General features: G+C 32.0%; 1 protein-coding gene across 1 annotated transcript; it reads left to right on the top strand.

The window, feature by feature from the left end:
- The first annotated feature begins 17,675 nt into the window (after positions 1 to 17,675).
- LOC107937122 (protein NUCLEAR FUSION DEFECTIVE 4) lies at positions 17,676 to 20,301 on the top strand. The gene is made up of 3 exons (XM_016869944.2): positions 17,676 to 18,253; positions 18,552 to 19,480; positions 19,549 to 20,301. The coding sequence occupies exons 1-3, from the start codon at positions 17,915 to 17,917 to the stop codon at positions 20,054 to 20,056; spliced, it is 1,776 nt and encodes a 591-aa protein (XP_016725433.1). The 5' UTR covers positions 17,676 to 17,914; the 3' UTR covers positions 20,057 to 20,301.
- Positions 20,302 to 21,207: the final 906 nt, after the last annotated feature.

Below are 21,207 nucleotides of genomic sequence, written 5' to 3'. Positions count from 1 at the left end.
CAAACTCATAACCAGTAGTATTTGCATGTCAACGCTACATGTACACACACAAGAAATCAATACTCGCCACAAGTTGATTTAGCAATGGTAAAGCACTATTTCATCATATTTAGTAAATGAATGACACAAAATATATCCATTTAAGATTTGAGTCCGAGAACTCACGTGGAAGTTGTCGCCAAAACCATCTTCTAAGCCTTTTTCCCATACTACACTAGCCTCCTTAGTCAATATAACACAACAACCATTTCAGAATCCAATTGAGACCATTCATCATCATAAACCCCATAATTTTTTTACATGCAAAGGCCTTTTGAATGATTATCCAGCATTTTACCCCAAAACAGAACAGAAGCAATAATTTACTGAAATCCTTAACTACGTTCTTTTTCTTGAATCTGCTAATATAGAGAGATTAAAAAACTCAATAGCATGCAAGATTTCCAATTTCTAAGACTAAATCCTTAGTTTTTCCCTTTCATGCATGAACATTCCTCAATCTTTCTCTATTCCATGCAAACTAAAGAGAAAAGAAGAAGAATAAAAAAAACTAAAGAATTGTCCTCAAAGAAGAATGCTTCTCCTATATATATAGTCCTTACAACCCATATCACCAAAACCAATTCACAACCACTTGGAAATACCTTAATCATCATGTCTCCCACTAAAATATACTTAGTTTAATACTAACGGGACTATGGTTGAAACGGAACTTTTCCTTAACTAGCCCATTACTTATTCTTATTTGCAAAAAGAACCAACCAAATTAGAGAACTTTTCAATTTAGTACACCGAATTCTTTTGCTACCTAAGACCTTACAAATCCAAATGTGACAACTGGAATGTAGTTTGTATAATTGTTCTTATTATAGAGATGTATAATTGTGCTTACTGTATAGGATTGTTTCCTAATGTTTCTTTTCTTAGATTGTAGTAGTTTACTACTTTCTAGATAAATAAAATTTTCAATTATCCATATATATATATACATATAAATATATAAAAAATAAAATAGTAGGTTGTCGATTGAGTCTTAACTTAATTGGCATGAGCATTGTTGTCAATGCAGAAGGATGTAGATTTGAGTATGCTGAAGCTTATTATCCTCTTATTTATAGGTTGGGGAGGAGTTATGGATAATTCTAAATATTGTGTCAAAAACAGTAGATATCATTAAAATCTATAATGAAATTATTAAAAAATAAATATAATAGGTGATGTTTACCATTTTATTCAATTTATTCAAAAATAAAGAATTCTTGTTGCTATGATTTTTTTCCCTTATTTGTGAAATAGCTTTTAATGTTGTAAAATTCAAGTGATGATTGCATTTTTGTTTATGCATTTAATTTATAGCAAATGGGATTTAGATTTATAGGATGGAGAGGAATCTTATGAACAGTTAAAAGACAAATTTTGTTGTTTAATTATTCATGAGATTAAAGTACATAAGAAAACAATTAAACACTATATTTTAAGCATCAAGCCTAAGGTGTTTTCTTATATGTACTATAATATAATAACTTGCTTTAAGTTCCCTTTTGAATTAAAATGGAGAAACGACAATGATTATTAATAGTCCACCCACTTGGCAACAGGCAATTTAATTATTCTCATCATCTAAACCACAGATACAAAGTCTTTGGGCAAATTTTAATAAATAGCAAATATCATACTCCACATTATACCTTTTCATCTTCCAGGGTCTATTAAATCTTCTTCTTTTTTCTATAAAATTAGGAACCCTTAATGTGCCTTTAAATTTTCAATGTCTAATATTATGAAATAAATTTTAAAATGGTAGTTGTTGGATTCATTTTTTTTTTCTTTTCAAACAAAAAAAAAACACAACTAATCTTAAATATTTAAGTGATACTAATTTTAAAATTGAGTCACCCAATTATTCAATTTTTCTTTTTTTATCACTAACTGTTAAAATACTAACGAAAAATAACTTAGTAGTTTTTAAATTTGACATAATAGTAACTTTAATATTTAACATTTGTATATTTAGTCTTTATTCTAAAAAATTTACACATTGTATTTTTTTTTTACAGTTTTGCTTTTTTGTGGCAATGATGGTTGATTTTAAAAGAATGAGAAAAGATGAAACTATTATATTAGATTTTGAGGTGTTTTTATTTGTTTGTATATTTTCGATCAAATTTAGATGATAATTTTGTTTTTTTAGCTTTTTAGGTGAAGGGGCCACAAAGAAAATGAAAACTAAAAAAATATATCAAATTACAAAATGTGCAAATTTTAAGGATTAATTTTTTAGAATCAATACTAAATTGACATAATGTATATAAATGTTGACAGTTAAAATTGTTATTATGCCAATTTTAAAAGTTATCATATCATATTTCCGTTAGCCATTTAATAGCCATTGACTAAAAAAGATAAAAATCGAATAATTAAGTGACAAAAAATACTAATAATTGAATAGATAACAAAGTAATTTACCCTTAAAATCGTGGACAACCCTATCATTATCTCTAGTCAATAAATAAATAATTTTTTATCGAAGGTCAACAAATAAATAAAAATATAAAAGCTTTACTTTATGAATTAGGGCAACAAAATATTTTTATGGGGCAACAAAAAATATCTAGAATATGTACTTGGGTAAATTTATTTAATTAATTAAGGTTTAATAATAAATATAGGTTTTTTGGTGAAAATAATAGAACTAAACTAATTACATAATAGTATTCTGAAAAGGAAAAACATTCTTATTCTTGTCCAAATCCATTAATGTGAGCATCATCGGACGAGGAGTATCGAACACTTGCAAATTACCTATTCCGATCACGGCTTGTTTAGATAGACAGTTTGCAACTTGATTTTGATCTCTCGAAATGTACCGCAACAACCACCATTTTTCTTGAAATAAAATACTTTGGATGCGCCTAATTAACGCTGAATTCGCCTCGGTAGAGGTACTATCAAGTATAGCTTTGGCAACTTCCAAACTATCAGATTGAATGATGACTTCATTATGACCCCTTCGTTGAATTAGCATGAGACCCTCCAAAATGCCTCGTAGTTCAACATTAAAAATAGAACATTTTCCAAGCCGACAATATATCCAAAAATCCAATCTCCATTAGCATCACGAACAACTTCACCAGTGGCTGCATTTCAAGATTCTAATTGCACTGCCCCATCAATGTTAAGAAAAATCTGATCTTTAAAAGATTCCTCTTCGACGAGAGATTTAAAATTACCTTTAACATCTGCTTTAAAAGCTGAAAAGAGTTGATTCACCCAACTTAAAGAAACTTGAATAATCTCTCGCTAGCTCCAAGATCTTCCTTGAAAAATGAATAAGTTACAGTTCTTCCATAAGCGCTAAATAAGAAGTCTAAAAAGATAAGCCCAACTGGATCCTTCCTCGTAGACCATGCTATATCCTACAAGTTAGCAAGAAGCCAATCTTGAGAATTAATAGAGAAAAAGTTCGATAAACAATTACCTAGGAGGACTTGATTCCAAATGTCCTTGTTTAGCTAGACAGTCTGCAACTTGATTTTGATATCTTGGAATGTACCGCAACAACCACTGTTTTTCTTGAAATAAAATACTTTGGATGCGACTAATTAACGTTGAATTCGCCTTGGTAGAGGTACTATCAAGTATAGCTTTGATAACTTCCAAACTATCAGATTGAATGATGACTTCATCATGGACCCTTTATTGAATTAGCCTGAGACCCTCCAAAATGCCTCATAGTTCAGCATTAAAGATAGAAAATTTTCCAAGTCCACGATTGTATCCAAAAATCCAATCTTCATTAGTATCATGAACAACTTCACCAGCTGCTGCTTTTCTAGATTCTAGTTGCACTACCCAATCAGTGTTTATCGGATCTTCAAAAGATTCCTCTTCGACGGGAGATTTAAAACTACCCTTAACATCTACTTTAAAAGCTGATTCGCCCAACTTAAAAAAACTTGAATAATCTCTCTCGGGCTCCAAGATCTTACTTGAAAAATGAATAAGTTATGATTCTTACATAAGCGCCAAATAAGAAGTCCAAAAAGACAAACCCAACTGGATCCTTCCTCATGGACCATGCTATTACCCTGCAAGTTAGCAAGAAGCCAATCTTGTGAATTAGTAGAGAAAAAATTCGATAAACAATTACCTGGGAGGACTTGATTCCAAACATCCTTAGCAACAATGCAATCTCTCAAAATATGTAAAATATTCTTCGAATAGAAACTATAGATGGGGCAAGAAGGGTCAACTGCTAGACCTCGTCTGACCCGTTCCACATTACTAAGGAGCCTTCCCTGTAAAACAGTCCAAATGAAAAACCAAACCCATTGAGGACCTGGCAGCTTCCAAACACTTTTCCATTTTCATCTTTCGGATTCCAATCACCTTCTTTTAACATCTTATAAGCCAATTTGACTAAAAAAACTCCAGTCGAAGTGTGGCTTCAAGAAATTTTATCAGAGCCAGTAGATGGATGAAGAGGCGGAATTCCCTTAATAAGTTGAATCACATCATCTGAAAGCCAAACCTGAAAAAGACCAAGGTTCCATGAATCGTTCTCAATGAGCATCTCATTAAGGAGACAATTCGAATCTTGATTAACATTAACTAGAATATGTCGAAACAAAGGCCCCACACTCGGGATCCAATTATCCCTCCAGCAACGAATTTTATTTCCATCTCTCACGGGCTAGAAAAGATTTTCACAAAGCAATGTCCAAACCTTAGAAAGAGACCTCCAAAGAAAAGAACTTTTGTTCAGAGCAATGCAATCCGACAAATCCTCCTTCAAATGATACTTCAACCGAAAGACACCAACCCATAATACATCTTTGTTAGACACAATACTGAAACCCAGTTTCAAAAGAAAAGATATGTTTTGATCACGAAGTCTTCTCAACCCTATGCTACCACACCACTTAGGTTGACAAATTGAATCCCACCCCACAAGCAACATATTCTTTCTATTATCCACTTTCAATCTCATCATTGATTTTCCTATGAATCATCATTAATTGCATAAAATAGCTAGAAATGGATAAAAGAACCGACTGAACTAGAGTAACACAACTAGCAATTGAAAGTTTTTTTGATTCCCAATTGTGTAGCTTCCCCCAAACTTTTTCAATCACAAAATTCATAGTGATATTTGTCACCCTCTAATGGAAAAGAGGAACCCCAAGGTAACACCCAAGATTGTTAACTTTTTGAAAGCCAAATAAGGAACTGATCATACTAGTTAAAGAGACATCCACCCATCTAGAGAAAAAAATGTTAGTCTTCCTTGCATTAATAAGATGCACAGAGAAACCACAGAACTGATCCAAAATATCTTTTATGATCATGCCATGCACCAAGTCCGCTTTGCTAAAAATAACTAGATCATCCGTAAAGAACAAATATGAAATAGGCAGCCTATATCGAGAAATTCATATTGGGCTCCAGCGAAATAGCTGAGTAAATTGAATGACGAAGCCATTCTATGCAAAGAACAAATAGATATGGAGAGAGCAAACACCCTTGTCTAATGTCTTTAGCCAGTCTAAATTTAGACAAAGGTACACCATTCCATATAACCTGCATAGTAGAATTTGAAATAGAGGACATAATAACTTTACTGAGATACAAAGGAATACCTACAGCTTGGAAAGAAACATGAAAAAAGTATCATCTCACTATATCATAGGCTTTCTCCAAATCGATTTTAATCGTCATCCACTTCCTTTTTTTTCTGACATATCATGGAGTGAATTACCTCTTGAGTGATAATAATGTTATCGGTTATGTTCCTACCTGCAACAAAGCCAATCTGTTTCTGCGCAATAATTGTTGGGAAAACATGCTTAAAACGGTTAGCAATTACCTTCATTACTAATTTATAAATGACAGAACAGAGGCTTATTGGACGAAACTATCCAAAGCCTTTTGGATTTGCCACCTTAGGAATGGGCACGATCAAGGTGTTATTCAAATCAGCCTCAATAGAACCCCTATTGAACACATTTATGATCCAATCACAAACTGCCCCCAAATTTTACTCTACTGTTTCTAAAAAAAAGGGGCATGAAACCCGTCACTTCCTGGAGCTTTAAAAGGAGCCATATAAAAAAGGGCATCCTTAATTTCTTCATTAGTAACCAGCTTCTCCAAAAAATTAATATCATCACGCTCCAGTTGAGAAAGTTTACTAGGAGGAAAAATACCAATAGCACCAAGGCATTCCTCATAAAGCTTTTGGAAAAAAAGTATTTACTTTAACCTCAATAGCCTTTGGGTCAAAAATCCACTCCCTATCGTTATTCTAAATAGCAGTTATACGGTTGCGTTTCCTTCTTTCCAAAGTTATAGAATGGAAGAACTTTGTATTATAGTCACCCAAGTGCAGCCAATCACATCTCGCTTTCTACTTCAAAAGGAGTTCTTCACGATGTAAAACATTCTCAAGGTCATGTCTAAGATTCAAATCCACCTGAGCTAACTGATTCGAACCAGAGAAGTCCATTCTACTCTGAACATTAGTAATTTTAAGAACAATATGTCTTTTTTTGGTAATGATATGCTCGTAAACCTACTTATTCCACTCTTTTAAATTAAGGGTAAGCTTGGATAAGGACTCAGCCATGTCTCCAGTGAAAACCCAATTGTCATTCATAAAATCATCAAAAGCTGGTTGTTCAGTCCAACCTACCAAGAACCAAAAGGGTCTTCCTCTAGGCAAAATAATCTCTGGATTTTGATTCAGAAGAAGAGGACGATGATCAGATTTGATCTTAGGTAAGTGAGTAACCAAACTATTAGGGAAATTATGAGTCCATGCTACATTAACCAATACACAATCTAATCTTTCAAAAAGTAAACCCCTATGCCAAGTAAAAGGAGATCCTCTAAAACCCAAATCGTGCAACTCAACTTTCTCCACAAAATCTTCAAAACTGGGGACATCTTCTTCTATTAGTAAGACCAAACTTTTCAGAAGAAGATAGAATTGCATTGAAGTCACCAATATCAATACATGGAATATGACTGGATGGAATCGAAGACCTCAAAACATCCCAATGATCTTTACGTTTTTACCGATTGGGGCTAGCAGTCAAACCTTAGTCAGAATAAACTGAGGATGACTATGAACCACCTCGACCCGGATGGAATCTTTCCAACCAAGCCAGATACCTCCAGAGTAACCAATCGCCTCTGCTCGATGAGAGTACTAAAAACCTAACTTTTCAATAATGCTATCGGTTTTAGCTCCACTGACTCTTGTCTCAAGCAAACAAACTATATCTGGTTTATGTTCCATATTATATTCTCGAAAATTTTGAGGGAATTTAAAACTGGCACAACCCTGGTAATTCTAAGAAAAAATTGTAAATTTCATAATAAAAAACAAAAGGCTAGAAAACATACCATTACTACTGAGAGACTAAATCCCCATAAATCGTTAGACCTGCAGTTTCTGAATCATCAATACCATTTTAACTAGGATTATGAGTAGAAAGAATTTTCGCCATAACCTTTATGGGCTCTATTAAAGGGATTCGTGCACTACCAGAAGATTTAAAACAAATTTCGAGTTCTTATGGCTACCACGATTTTTATTAATTCTAATGTCACCCTTTCTATTTATAAAACCAGATTTGTCCGTACTCGAACTTAAAACTAAGTCCAAACCTGGCTTCTCCACTGGTCGATTTTCATATTAAACCTGTTGGTCGGAAGTAAAATTTCCTTAAAAGACACCACAGAATGTTTCTCGGAATCAAGGACACTTCAAAAGCTGGGTTAAATGGGCCTTGACCCTTTCTAAATTACTAGAAATAATATTTTTTGAAACACCAAAATTTAAAGAATTTTGGTTATCAATTTCCACGCCCATTCCAATAATTTTAAAAAATTTTTATCACTACCTGCATGTTCACGAGAAAAAGAAACATTAGCATTTGATTTAAAAATTAGGCCCTCGTTACTTTTACCTTTACTCGCCAATTCCATAGGCCTTTTGCCCAAAAATTTATCCAGGCTAAAATTAGATTTTTGGCCCAAATCAATAACTCCTAAGCTATCCAAAGAAATACCCTTAGCAAGCTCTAAAAGGGCTCCATGACCCGAAGCATTCCCATGGCCTGCTTCAAAATTAGGCCCAGAATTCTTATTAACACTTATATTAACCCTAACATTAAGACCCCCATCATCGACAACCTCTCTCTCCCTCACTTTCTCCTGTAAAAAATCTCCATTAGCCACCATCAAATCACTCTCCAAATCCCTAACCTGATTAAATGCCAAAAATCTAGATCCAAAAGAATCATTTCTAGATTTTTCTGCGCCACTAGCCTAATGAACGCGTTGGCCACGCCTCATCTTTCGTTCCACCAACATCCACGGTCCGAACTCCGGCCTCTTATCACTATCGGGTCTGCCACCAACGCATCCTTGTGCCTCAACCACCACGTTTACCAATTGCCCTAAGGTTTGATCCACCATGACCGTCGGACAAAGCTCCTTAACATGGCCATATTTACCACATGAGAAACACACAATCGGGAGAGCCTCATACTCAACTTGTTGAACGGTGCCATCCACCATCACCTGCGAAATCAATGGTTTATCAAGATTAATAAAAACAACCAAACGAGTGAACCGAACTCTAGTTCTGTTGTCAGTTTGAAAATCTAGCTTGACAACTTTCCCAATGAGTCTTCCAATGGCTTCTATAATTTTTCGATTGTACAGGTATCTCGGAAGCCCCGGTAGTTAAATCCAAGCCAACACCACACTGGGATATGGCTGTAAAGGATTAAAATCCTTAGTCCACAGTTGGACGATAAGATATTGCCCATAGATAATCCAAGGGCCTTGGGTTAAGACTTGGTTGTAATCACCAATATCTTGAAACTTAACAAAAAAATAACCATTAACAGTATCCATAAGATGAAAAGATTTAGTAGGTTTCCAAAGACTAAAGATGTAACACCCCCTAACCCCAAACCGTTACCGGAACGAGGTTATGAGGCATTACCGGACATATCAGACAACTTACGAATAATTTACAATTAATATAACTTTCATAGTATAATATAATAATCAAGTCCCTATCTTGAACTCTCGAAGTTCAAACACGTATTAAAAGTAGAATGGGACTTGTTCGAGTATTCCAAATTTTTTTATAAAAATTTCGGCAGCATTTCTGCTTATTTTTACCTAAACCTCCTGCAAATTCAAACCAAAACAACTAACACCAATATTTCACATTCATATACTAATATTTATATTATTAACAAAATTTTAATTTAATAACTATTATAGCATCATTCAAAATTGATTAAAACTTCATTCATTTAACAACTTGATGTTCATGTATCAAAATATCATGTACTTTCCTTACCATTTCATTTAACCATCTAAATTTATAATTCATCCTTCACTACCCAAAGTAATATACATATTCAAGTGACTAAATAACACCTATGTACATGCCACCTTTACCCAAAAGAAAAATATACATCACCAAGTTTGTGTTGGAGTCGGGATTGTTCTGGATGCTGAGCCGGGACACTTGACTTCTACTAACCTGTGCACGGAAACAACCGTACGCTGAGTATGGATATACTCAGTGGTATTACTATAATCCAAGACTATTTATCATTAATAAATTACAAACATCAATTATTTACCCCCTATTAACAAATAATCTCATTTTCAAAATTTCATTTCAATTATTTACCCTATTAACAAAGCTCGGACTATGACAGATACGCGGATTTCCACCCAAACACACCAGAATATCCAACCCAAACACACCCGGAATATTGTAAATCCTCCACAACACACCGATATAATATATCCTCCCAAACACACCAATAAGGCATTAAATGCCTATTCGGATAAACCGAAGTATATAATAACAGAAACATCTTCTCGGCCGAACTACAATCTCTTCATCACATCACAAATCCAATGGCATGTCATCTGTACCGAATCTAGTCCGACGAGTTAATAGGGTATTATTTTACTTTTTCTAATTTCAATTTCACATACTTACCTCAAGTCTTATTTACCATACATAACAATTAAAATTTCAGCAATCAATAATAATTAAAATTCGAATTATAGTAATACACACCGTAATTCTCCCGTTTTAGTCCTCGATGACTTTCTCCTTTCCTTTTGATGCTGATGCTTCAGGTTCTTTGTTGGCTACGAAAATAATAATTTATAATCATCAATACAACATGATTCAATTTAATTCATGAGCCTAAACATGCAAATTTAACCATTTTTAATGCATATATATATATAATTTCACCATTAAGCTGTCTACTTGAGTCATTGTTACTAAATTATTTATATCTTGAGCTACGAAACTCCAAATTAATATCTGTAAATTTTCCTTAAAACTAGACTCATATATCTTCTAACCGTAAAATTTCCAGAATTTTTGGTCTAGCCATTTAGTACAGTTTATTCGTTAAATACTCCCCTGTTATTTCATTTGACAGTTCTGACCTCTCTCTACTAAAAATAAATTATCTCATTGTACAGAACTCGAATAAGGTTCTTGTTTATTTATTTTGAAACTAGATTCATTAAGGAGTTCACATATATAAATTACACTCCATAATAATTTTTGTACAATTTTTAATGATTTTCCAAAGTTAAAACAGGGCATCTCGAAATCACCCAGAACCAGTCTTACAAAATTTCAAATATATCTTGAGTCATCAATTCATTGCTTACACTATTTATACTATAAGAAACTAGACTCAATAAGCTTTAATTACATATTTTGTTCATCCTCTAGTTCAATTTATACAATTTTTAGTGAATTTTCAAAGTCAGACCATTGCTACTTCCCAAAACTGTTTTGATGTAAAATGTTAATAACCAAATTTATAACATCAATTCACACCTTATTCCTATTCAAATTTCATTTAAACTCAAATTTAACTATTAAATTTTCAACATATTTTCTTAATTCCGAATTTTCCTCAATTTAGTCCCTAAAACACAAAACTTATAGCTTACTTTGCAATTCAATCCTTATATCTATTCTAACTTGAATTTCATTCAATTAAACCCCTATTTCATCATTTTATTCAACATGAACTTTGTTTCAAAACCTAAGAACTTCCAAACTAACAACTTAATTTCATCAAAAACTTGTTTTAAGACTTCTAAAATATCAAAATTATGAGAAAAGGACTTGATTGAGCTTACCAATTAACTCCAAGCTTCATAAACCCTATTTTCCCTTTTCTTTCTTCTTTCTCCCCTGTTTCTTGTCTGTTTTCGTTTTCATTTCCTTTTCTTTTAACTTATTTGTTTCTTTTATATATATAATAATATAATATAATATAATATAATATACTTAATTATTAAATAAATATATATATTTTTTAATCAATAAAATCTTTGATATTTTCCACGTTAAACCGCCTCAGCTATAGGAAATGGTTTAATTTCCTCTTAAGTCCTTCTAATTTTTCTTTAATCTATAATTAAACTTTTACCCTTATTCAATTTAATCCTTTTACTAATTACTCTAAATTAAGCTAAATTTACTTAATTAAAACCTAATTAAACACACTACTAGACTCATAAATATTTTTAATAATTATTTTCGAACTTATTTCACTAAGACGGAGGCCCGATAACACACTTTTCTGGTACCCACGGATTTTGGGTCGTTACAAAAGATATGGTTATAGAGAGCGTTGTATTTGATATTACGCCCTAAATGTTTGAGAACAATAGTTAAATCCATATCTTTGAAAAGAAAATTTTTAATACGATCTGAGAAAGAATTAGTAGGCATCCCGTCTACCATGGCTGTACTCACGTCCCCTTCCAGAAAATCAAAATCGTTTTCACGTCCTTCAAGGGAGCCATTTCGATCTGATACGGAGTGAGAAGCTTCTCCCTAAAGCATGTCCTTCCACGACAGTTTTAGAGGTAGATCTGGATCTATAGCCATCACTACAGTCTCCTCTTCCACTCCATCCTTGAATCTCACTTTCTTTGTGTTCCGATCCCCATCGAAACAGAGGACACCATCGCCACTGAAACCAAAAACTTCCGTCGCTTCAATTTTCTTTATTATTTTACTAATAAATATAGTTTTAAGTTAAATTTGATCTTAACATTTTAAAAGAGTTAAATTCAAAAATAAAAAATTTTAAATTATTACATTTTTAATGAAAATATTGACTAAAACATTAAATTTTAAACATGACAACTTCCAACACAATTTACATGTACTTCATGCTAATTTCTTTTATTTTTTTATGAACTTTTTATATTTTTTAAGTTTGAATTCTTAAAATTTAGAATATTTTTATAATTTTTAAATTATTTGTTGACATGGCATATAAGACAAATAGTGAAATGTTAAAATGTAGTACATGTAAATTTTAAATGAGATAAACTTTAAAATTTTAAATTAATCTGAATTACATGTGTAATTTGATGTATGATGAATTAAAATTAAATTTTAAGGTAAAATTATTATATTCCTGTCGATTGAGTCTTAGTTCGATTGACATGGATATTGTCATCAACACAGGAGGATGTGAGTTCGAATACACTCAAGCACATTATCCTCTTATTTATGAATTAAGGAGAGGTTATGAATCATTCTAAATATTGTATCAAAAATAAAATATTACTTTATTAAAAAATTACAAATTTAAATCAAATTTTAAGATTGATTTCATTTTAAATCAAAACAAAGAAAAGAACAAAATGGTAGGTGGAGAATCAAATTAATTTTGGTTGCAATATTTTTTTTCTTCACATGTACACGAAGATTGATGTTAACTATTCATATTTCTCATTATCTGAGAGTGACAAAGGACGAAAAGTTAATTAAATATAATAAAAGTATGCATCTAAATGATCTAAGAATATATATTTTTATTAGGGAAAAAAAAACACCTTTACTCATCAAACCTAACAACCTCGTGGATGAAATCACAGCTCATTAATAATGTGAATAAATCTCATTAAAAACCCCTAGTATTGGATTAAGTCCAACCCTAAACCAAGATGACAAGTGAAGAAAGGGTAAAAGTAAAGTGAAGGTTACTAGAATGAGGTACACATGATAAGTTACATGTTATTGTTTAATTATTTCATCAGTCACGTTAGTTTTTTATAGTATAAATGGATGAAATTTTTAACGGAAAAGACTAAGTTATTCTTTAATTTAATATGTAAGGACTAATTTATTTATTTTTAAAATGAATGAGATAATATGCAATCTAACTCTTAATACATGGCTTTCATGATACTTTTACCACACTTTTAGTACAAAGGTTCAAAATATTGTGAGGAATTGTAGAGAAAATAGTTGCCAAACAAGTAGGACTCTTCTTCAATTGTTTAGTGGTCTGATCTTCCTTTAAGGAGTCTTCATCTTAGATTTTAATTACAACATATTATTTTTTGGTGAAAAATAGAAAATTACAAGAAATAAACTATGCCAATTGGCCTAACTCCCCAAATGGGGTCTTCCAAACATTCGCAAACCTTGACTTCCCGAGTGAGCCATCTTGGCAAGTCTATAAATTTTCTGGTTCTCTGCTCTGGGTACATAATAAATATTCCAGTGAGAAATCTGAAACAACAGTTTAAGAATCCTCCTGATCAAAGCCGTATTGGTCCCTCCTGTAGAACTCTCCTGAATGGCCATCACCACTTCAAGACTATCAATTTGAATCATCACATTATCCAAACCACGATCAAATAGGGTTTTTAAATCATCCAATATGCCTTCCCAAAAACATGTTGTAACCAATTATCTACTCCCCGTTTTGGTCCCTCACTATCCCTCCTACTGCTGCAAAATCATCTTCAAATCTAATGGAACCATCTGTATTAAAAAAAACCCTACCTCCTGACAAATTAGAGATAAAAATGACAACAAACAAAAGTTTAAAACTACTAATTAAAGATCAAGTTGTTTCAAAATGTAATCCCAATGAAGAACACAACTTAAAATAAAATTTCGAAATATAAAATTACTTTATGAAATTTCTTGAAAGCTATCAACTAACAAAAGAAATGGAAGGTTACATAATTCCACGAAGTTGGAATTTGTTAATTGAATCTGTCAAAGGCTATGATAAAAGAAAAGGGCTAATCCCACCCAACAAATTCCATAAATTATCTAACAAGTTATTAAAAAAGATGCAACACCTTTCTTAATATGTTATTAAGTTGTAAGAAATGGTTTAACAATGTACTTACACAGCTAATTTTCACACCTCAAATATCAGTAATTTGTATCGATGCACTAAGAAATTTTTTTTATTTTACTTTATAGTAAATATCTAAGTTTTAATCTATCTTATTCTTCAAAAAAAATTGACATAAATGTGCATTTTTATGGTTGAAAAATATTTTTAAAATTAAATTAAAAAATTTTATTGCGCACTAAAATCACCTATACCAAAATTTTTCAGAAAAATAACACACATCAAGTATTTGAGAAAATATTTTCAGTAATTTTTAATTACTCTGAAGAATTACAAATGAGGGAATATCTCTATTTATATTTTAGATAATATTATATCTAAAATAAATATTTCATTTTTTAAATCACTTTAATTGCAATGTGTGAAGCACCTAAAATTCTAAAATAAAAAAGACTTCTTAATAACATTTTCCACCTTGATTTAAAAAGGTCCTACCATAATATCTCTTGGTGTATTTAATTAATTAAACTTTACAATCACATGTCAATTTTTTTTTCAATTATTAGCAAGAGGTTGTGTCAAAAAATCACCATGTATCAAGTCATTTGTTTCTTCACATGTACACAAAAGATTGGTATTTATTTTTCCATATTTTTCATCATTTGAGAGTGACAGATAAGAAATAAATTAATATATTTGAATGATCCATAATATATATTTTATGGGCTAATTTTATTATAATAAAAAATGTTTGACTAATCCAACCTTATACTAATTTACACTTAACTACCTCATCTAAAAAATGTGAATAAATCATTCATGCACCTCAATTTTTAATTTCTCCATCTTTGAAATTGATTTCCATTTGGCATATCTACCAAATATAGACTTTGATTTTGCAATTAGTTATGTCTTTATGGGTTAAGATTTTCCTATGATTTCTTTGTGTTTTTTTAATCTTCAAAATCTAGCTTAAATGGAACAATTGTCTTGATTTGGCCATTAGGGAAGGATCAAAACAAAACCCTTGAGGATGCAAATGGAACAATTGAAAGGTTAAGGACTAAAGTAGAATTAAGATTTAAAAAATTGGAAATCATGGTTGTGGACAGACTTTATGATAAATCTAAAAAATACAAATGGGTTTTGGTTTAATATGTAATATGATATTGAACTTTGATTTTAATTCTATTGTACAAATTAAATTTTAGTGATACATTTAAAAAATAAATAAATTTAATTATTTTTATATAAGGTAAATATAATTGTTTGTGTATATAATTTATATTTTAGAATGTGTTTAACTGAATTGGTGTTACCTATTAACCTAATCTCAACTCAATTATAAAAATTACCAAAAATCAATTACTTTTACGGAATAAAAAAATTGTTTTGAGTCTTTTTTTTTGAATAAATCTAAAAAAAGAATATACACGATGAGAATCATGAATTTGAAAAAAAAAATTATCATAATTTATACTATTTCGACTTTATTATATCAACTAAAACCACATTTAATTTTATATATATTTATAAATTTGTTATATCTTCTTTTATCCACATTATGGATATGTATCATTATCTAATGAATATAAATTTAAAATAATATTAATAGTTGTGAAATTTAAAATAAATTTAAAAAATATGTATATATTTGCATATTTTAATAAAATTCATGTATATTTTTACAATTTATGTCTTGAAAATATGAAAAGATTCTTTCCCTCCTTTTCTTTGTACCTCATGTGAGTATGAGCATATTTCTTGACAAGCCATCAAATCAATAAGAAAAAAAGGGGAAATGGAAGGTTACATAATTTGATTAGAATAAAGCGTGCAAAGTTGGAATTTATTTTTTCAAATTGTAGGGTAAAATTACATTTAACATCATCAAATTATTAGTAAATTTATATTTTAATCATTAAATTTTAAAAAAATTATAAAATGGTTATTGAACTACTCAAAAAAAGTTATTTGAATTATTGGGTTGTTAAAATTTTTTTTTAAAAGTCCCGTTAGTCAATTTCAAGCAACGATTTGACAATCGATAAAATGGATCAATGTCCATCAACTAGTAGAATAACACACTTTAAATCCAAATCAATAGATAATCAGTGTTGAAGATCAGAGAAGAAAATTATTTAGATTTTGATTTGTAAATTCATAACATTTAAGATTATTTTATAAAAAAAATTGAATTGTAAAAGATAAAATGAATAAGAGTTTTCGAATAGAACAGATGATTCGAACAAAAAAAGACCATACAACAATAATTTTAACAATCCAATAACTTAAATGAAAATTTTTAAAAAATTCAATAATAATTTTATAACATTTTAAAATTAAGCATCCAAAACATAAATTCAGTAATAATTTACTCCTGAAAGAAAATGATTAAAAGTCGTTGTGAAGAAGCAATGTTTGAACAGCAATTCAATGTATTATCCAAAAAGTTACTCAATAAATACAATATAGTTTTCTTAATAAGGTGTTTATCTTCTAAGATAAGGTTTAGAAATGTGATTAATTGCAAGAACAACTGTTTTCTCATTAATGACACTAAATGCTCATATGTCAACCATCACTACTTTGTTTATTTATTGAACTTTTTTATATCCACATATTTCAGAGAAACATCCATTTCTTATGATCGCGGTGGATGATAATGTTAAACGTGCACCCCTTGTGTTTCCTTTCGGTTTAATTATGCCCTTGTCTTTAGACTCTTTCCATCTTTTAAATTTAGTCCGAGATTTACTACTTAAAATTAGTCCAATCGATAATATTATTAATTAATTTTCGTTGATTTAAACATGTGGCGTTATTAATTTAAAATATAAAGTTTAATTGATATGGATATTTAGATTTAACAAAAATTAGTTAAATTGAATTTTAATTTTTAAATCAAATAAGTAAAAGTAAGGAAAGATAAATTAAATTTTAGAAGTCCAAATGGTACTAGTGGCTAATTTTGATAATGAATTTTTGTTGTCATGACTGTAAGTGTTTTTATCCGTTTATAATTTGAAAGAGCTGAAAGTATCGAATGTGACTATAATGTAGGAACAAAAATTCAATCAATTGGTGAGATCAAAATTGGAAAACTTTAGATGTAAAAGAAATATAATTAAGCTAAAACTGGGTTTAGATAAATAATAAATTGTGGTATTTCACCCTCACCGTTATTTTTACATTAATCACAAATAAATTTTCTCCTAAATCAAACCTATCCCGAGATTCGTAAGCTAGGGGCCGATTCAAACTTGAAATTTCTTTAAAATACCACGTGTAAAACACCCAGGACCTCAAAGCAAAAGAAGAGAAAAGTATATACAAAACAGTTTCAGACGTTTGTCTCTCTCCATATTTTGGTAATCAGCTGATTACAGTGGCATTTCCCGTAAATATATAGAACAAGAGTCCGGAATTAACGGGATTCCAACATAAAAGTAACGCAAAAATGCCAGCACTGGACAGACCAGCCAAAACCTATCTGTTCTAACCCCATGACCGATGACCCAAAAAGTAACCAAATTTATCATAATTACCTTTCAACTTGTTCTCTTTGATGTTGTTTTGTTATAAACATATGCTTACCCCACAAAGTTTTCGTCTTTAAAAAGATCTGTTTTTTTATTAAAAACCCATTTTTTTTTCATAGCTTTGGGTTGATGACATTGAGCTGAACCCAATAGCTTCTTCTTCTTCTTTGTTGCTACATGATGGGAAAATTGAAAGAAAGGGTTCAAGCTTTTGTGAATAATAGATGGCTGGTTTTTGTGGCTGCAATATGGATACAATCTTGTGCTGGTATTGGATATGTATTTGGTAGCTTATCACCTGTAATAAAGAGATCATTGAATTATAATCAAAGACAGCTTTCAAAGTTGGGTGTGGCTAAAGATCTTGGTGATAGTGTTGGGTTCTTAGCAGGAAGCTTATCTGAGATATTGCCTTTATGGGGTGCTTTGCTCGTTGGTGCTTTGCAGAATCTTATTGGTTATGGTTGGGTTTGGTTGATTGTTACTGGAAGAGCTCCTGTTTTGCCTTTGTGGGCTGTAAGTATCGATTTGATCCTCTGTTTCTTCTTCTTCTTTTTTGGCCATTCTTTTATATACTACTGTGTTAACTTGTAAATTCTGCTCTTTTCAATCTCCAAATTTGTTGCTAAAACCAGAAGTTATTATGTAAGTGGATTTGAGGTGGAAAATTAAGGTGATTGATTTTGTTATTTTATTTCTAAAATAATTTCAAGCTAACCCTTTCAACTATGTCCAAAAGTTATTGTATCTTCACAAGTGTTTGCAAAAGTAACATCTCACTATAGTTAGACTGTTAATCCACCTCAGTATGCAGATGTGCATCTTGATATTTGTGGGAAACAATGGAGAAACCTACTTCAATACAGCTGCTTTGGTTTCTTGTGTGCAAAACTTTCCAAAAAGCCGAGGTCCGGTCGTCGGAATACTCAAAGGCTTTGCTGGTTTGAGCGGCGCGATTTTGACTCAGATATACACTATGATTAACTTCCCAGATCAAGCGGCTTTGATATTCATGGTTGCAGTCGGACCGGCGATGGTTGTTGTTGCTCTAATGTTCATAATTAGACCTGTTGGAGGTCATAGACAAGTGAGGCCATCTGATGGTTTAAGTTTTACGTTTATTTATAGTGTATGCCTCCTACTGGCAGCTTACTTGATGGGGGTGATGCTTTTGGAAGATCTTGTTGATGTAAGCCACACTTTAATCATAATTTTTACAGTGATTTTGTTCTTGATTCTTGTTGTTCCGGTAGTTATTCCGGTTAAATTGAGTTTCTCCGACGAACCTAAAGATCTGGCTGTTGAAGAGGTTCTTTTACCAAAGCCCGAGCAACAAGAAGCAGGCAAATCCGAACAGGACGAAGTAATATTCAGTGAGGTTGAAGATGAGAAACCGAAGGAAGTAGACTTGCTTCCAGCATCGGAAAGGCATAAACGAATTGCTCAGTTGCAAGCAAAACTATGTCAAGCCGCTGCTGAAGGAGCTGTAAGGGTGAAAAGAAGGAGAGGTCCTCATCGAGGGGAGGACTTTACGTTGATGCAAGCTTTGATCAAAGCAGATTTGTGGCTTATCTTTTTCTCTCTGCTATTAGGTTCGGGTTCGGGATTGACCGTGATAGATAATCTTGGTCAGATGAGCCAGTCTCTCGGGTATGATAATACTCATATTTTCGTATCCATGATTAGCATTTGGAACTTCCTCGGTCGTGTTGGTGGTGGTTACTTCTCAGAGATCATTGTGAGGTACATACCGATATTAACTTTAGTAATGTTTTCTGATTCATTTTTCTTACCTTGTCACTGTGATTTAGGGATTATGCTTATCCGAGGCCAATAGCTATGGCTGTTGCCCAGCTTGTTATGGCAGTTGGCCATGTTTTCTTTGCTATGGGATGGCCTGGAGCAATGTATATTGGTACACTGTTGATAGGACTTGGCTATGGCGCCCACTGGGCAATTGTGCCAGCAGCAGCCTCCGAGTTGTTTGGTTTGAAAAAGTTCGGGGCTCTCTACAACTTCCTCACACTGGCAAATCCTGCAGGTTCACTCATCTTCTCAGGTGTAATTGCTAGCAGTATTTATGACCGTGAAGCAGAGAAGCAAGCTCATCAACATCATATCCCACCTCAGATTTCGGTTTCTATATTCTCAGGGATGTTTGCCGTGGATGAACCGCCTAAATGTGAAGGTTCTATATGCTTCTTTCTGACTTCAATGATTATGTCAGGATTCTGCATCATTGCAGGTGTTTTAAGTTTAATACTTGTTTATCGTACCAAGACTGTTTATGCCAACATTTACGGAAAATCTCGTACTTGATGAGATATAGGAGGGTCTTTTATGAACATTTTATCCGTTTTACGATAGTGTTTTTGTAGGGGAGTTTGTGATATTATTATTGCCATATAATCTAGTTGACTGTCTATTCATTTGTGAAAGATTCTGGTTTGAGTGTTCATCTGGTGTACATTGACTCTTGATATGATGCTGAAGTTTTTGACACCATCCACTGTAGTCTTGTTTATGGAGACCGTGAGGAATGCAAGTGATACTTTTGTTTTTCATTTTCTGATATTTTGTGTCCGAGTCCACTCCATCAGTGTTCAATATGAAGATGCACAACAGCAACAATAAGGTAAGCACCAAGCTACCAAATAAAGAACCTCTTCCTTTAGGAGAACTTCACATATACCGTCCTTTGTGAGAGTTAAAGAATTGGAATGTACAGTGTGACTCAATCATATTATTGAATGAAACATAGAGTTACATCTCAACAAGCAATCATCTAAACAACAAAATAACATTCAAGAGAGTAGCAAACAATAATAATTTCAAACTCAGAAGATAAAGATGGGAAGGAAATTAAAATACAAAAAAGCTAGAAGCTGTTAACTGATAAAACAGACCCCAAGTCAGCCACTATTATGGCCCCGCAAGTTGGTAGCAACTTTTATGATGGTCAAATTGTACAAGTTCCCATCAATAGCTTTCCGAGGGCCATCTGATCAGCTGCATGAAGATGAATTTCAAGTTGTTTTCTTTCAACTTGCTCTCGCACAAAATGGAGAAGTATATGGTGATATGCTTCATTCGGCTATGGAAAACTAGATGGCATAATGAGCACTCTAAATGTCTGGACGTGTGAAAGCTAGATAATGAAGTTTGCCTATAATACGCGGATACAAAGAGCTGTCAACTTGAGAGTTGGAGGAAGAGGTAAAGAAGTTGACTATGGTAATTGGAGTTAAAACCTTTTTGCAATTCGCCATGTTTACCTCCTTTAACATATCTGAAACATATTTTTTCTGAGTCAGTAATACACCACTAGTGTAAGTCAGCACTGCAATACCAAGAAAGTAATGAAGTTGTCCAATATCCTTGAGAGAAAAGTGCGATCCACGAGTGTCAATAACCTGATGAACATCACTAAACTTGTTTTCAGTGACAATTATGTGTCATTGACGCACATA

This window comes from Gossypium hirsutum, chromosome A07, assembly GCF_007990345.1.
Source record: "Gossypium hirsutum isolate 1008001.06 chromosome A07, Gossypium_hirsutum_v2.1, whole genome shotgun sequence".
Taxonomy (NCBI): Eukaryota; Viridiplantae; Streptophyta; class Magnoliopsida; order Malvales; family Malvaceae; genus Gossypium; species Gossypium hirsutum.
The sequence above is the reverse complement of the archived record's forward strand: the minus strand, read 5'-3'. Positions and strand labels throughout refer to the sequence as shown.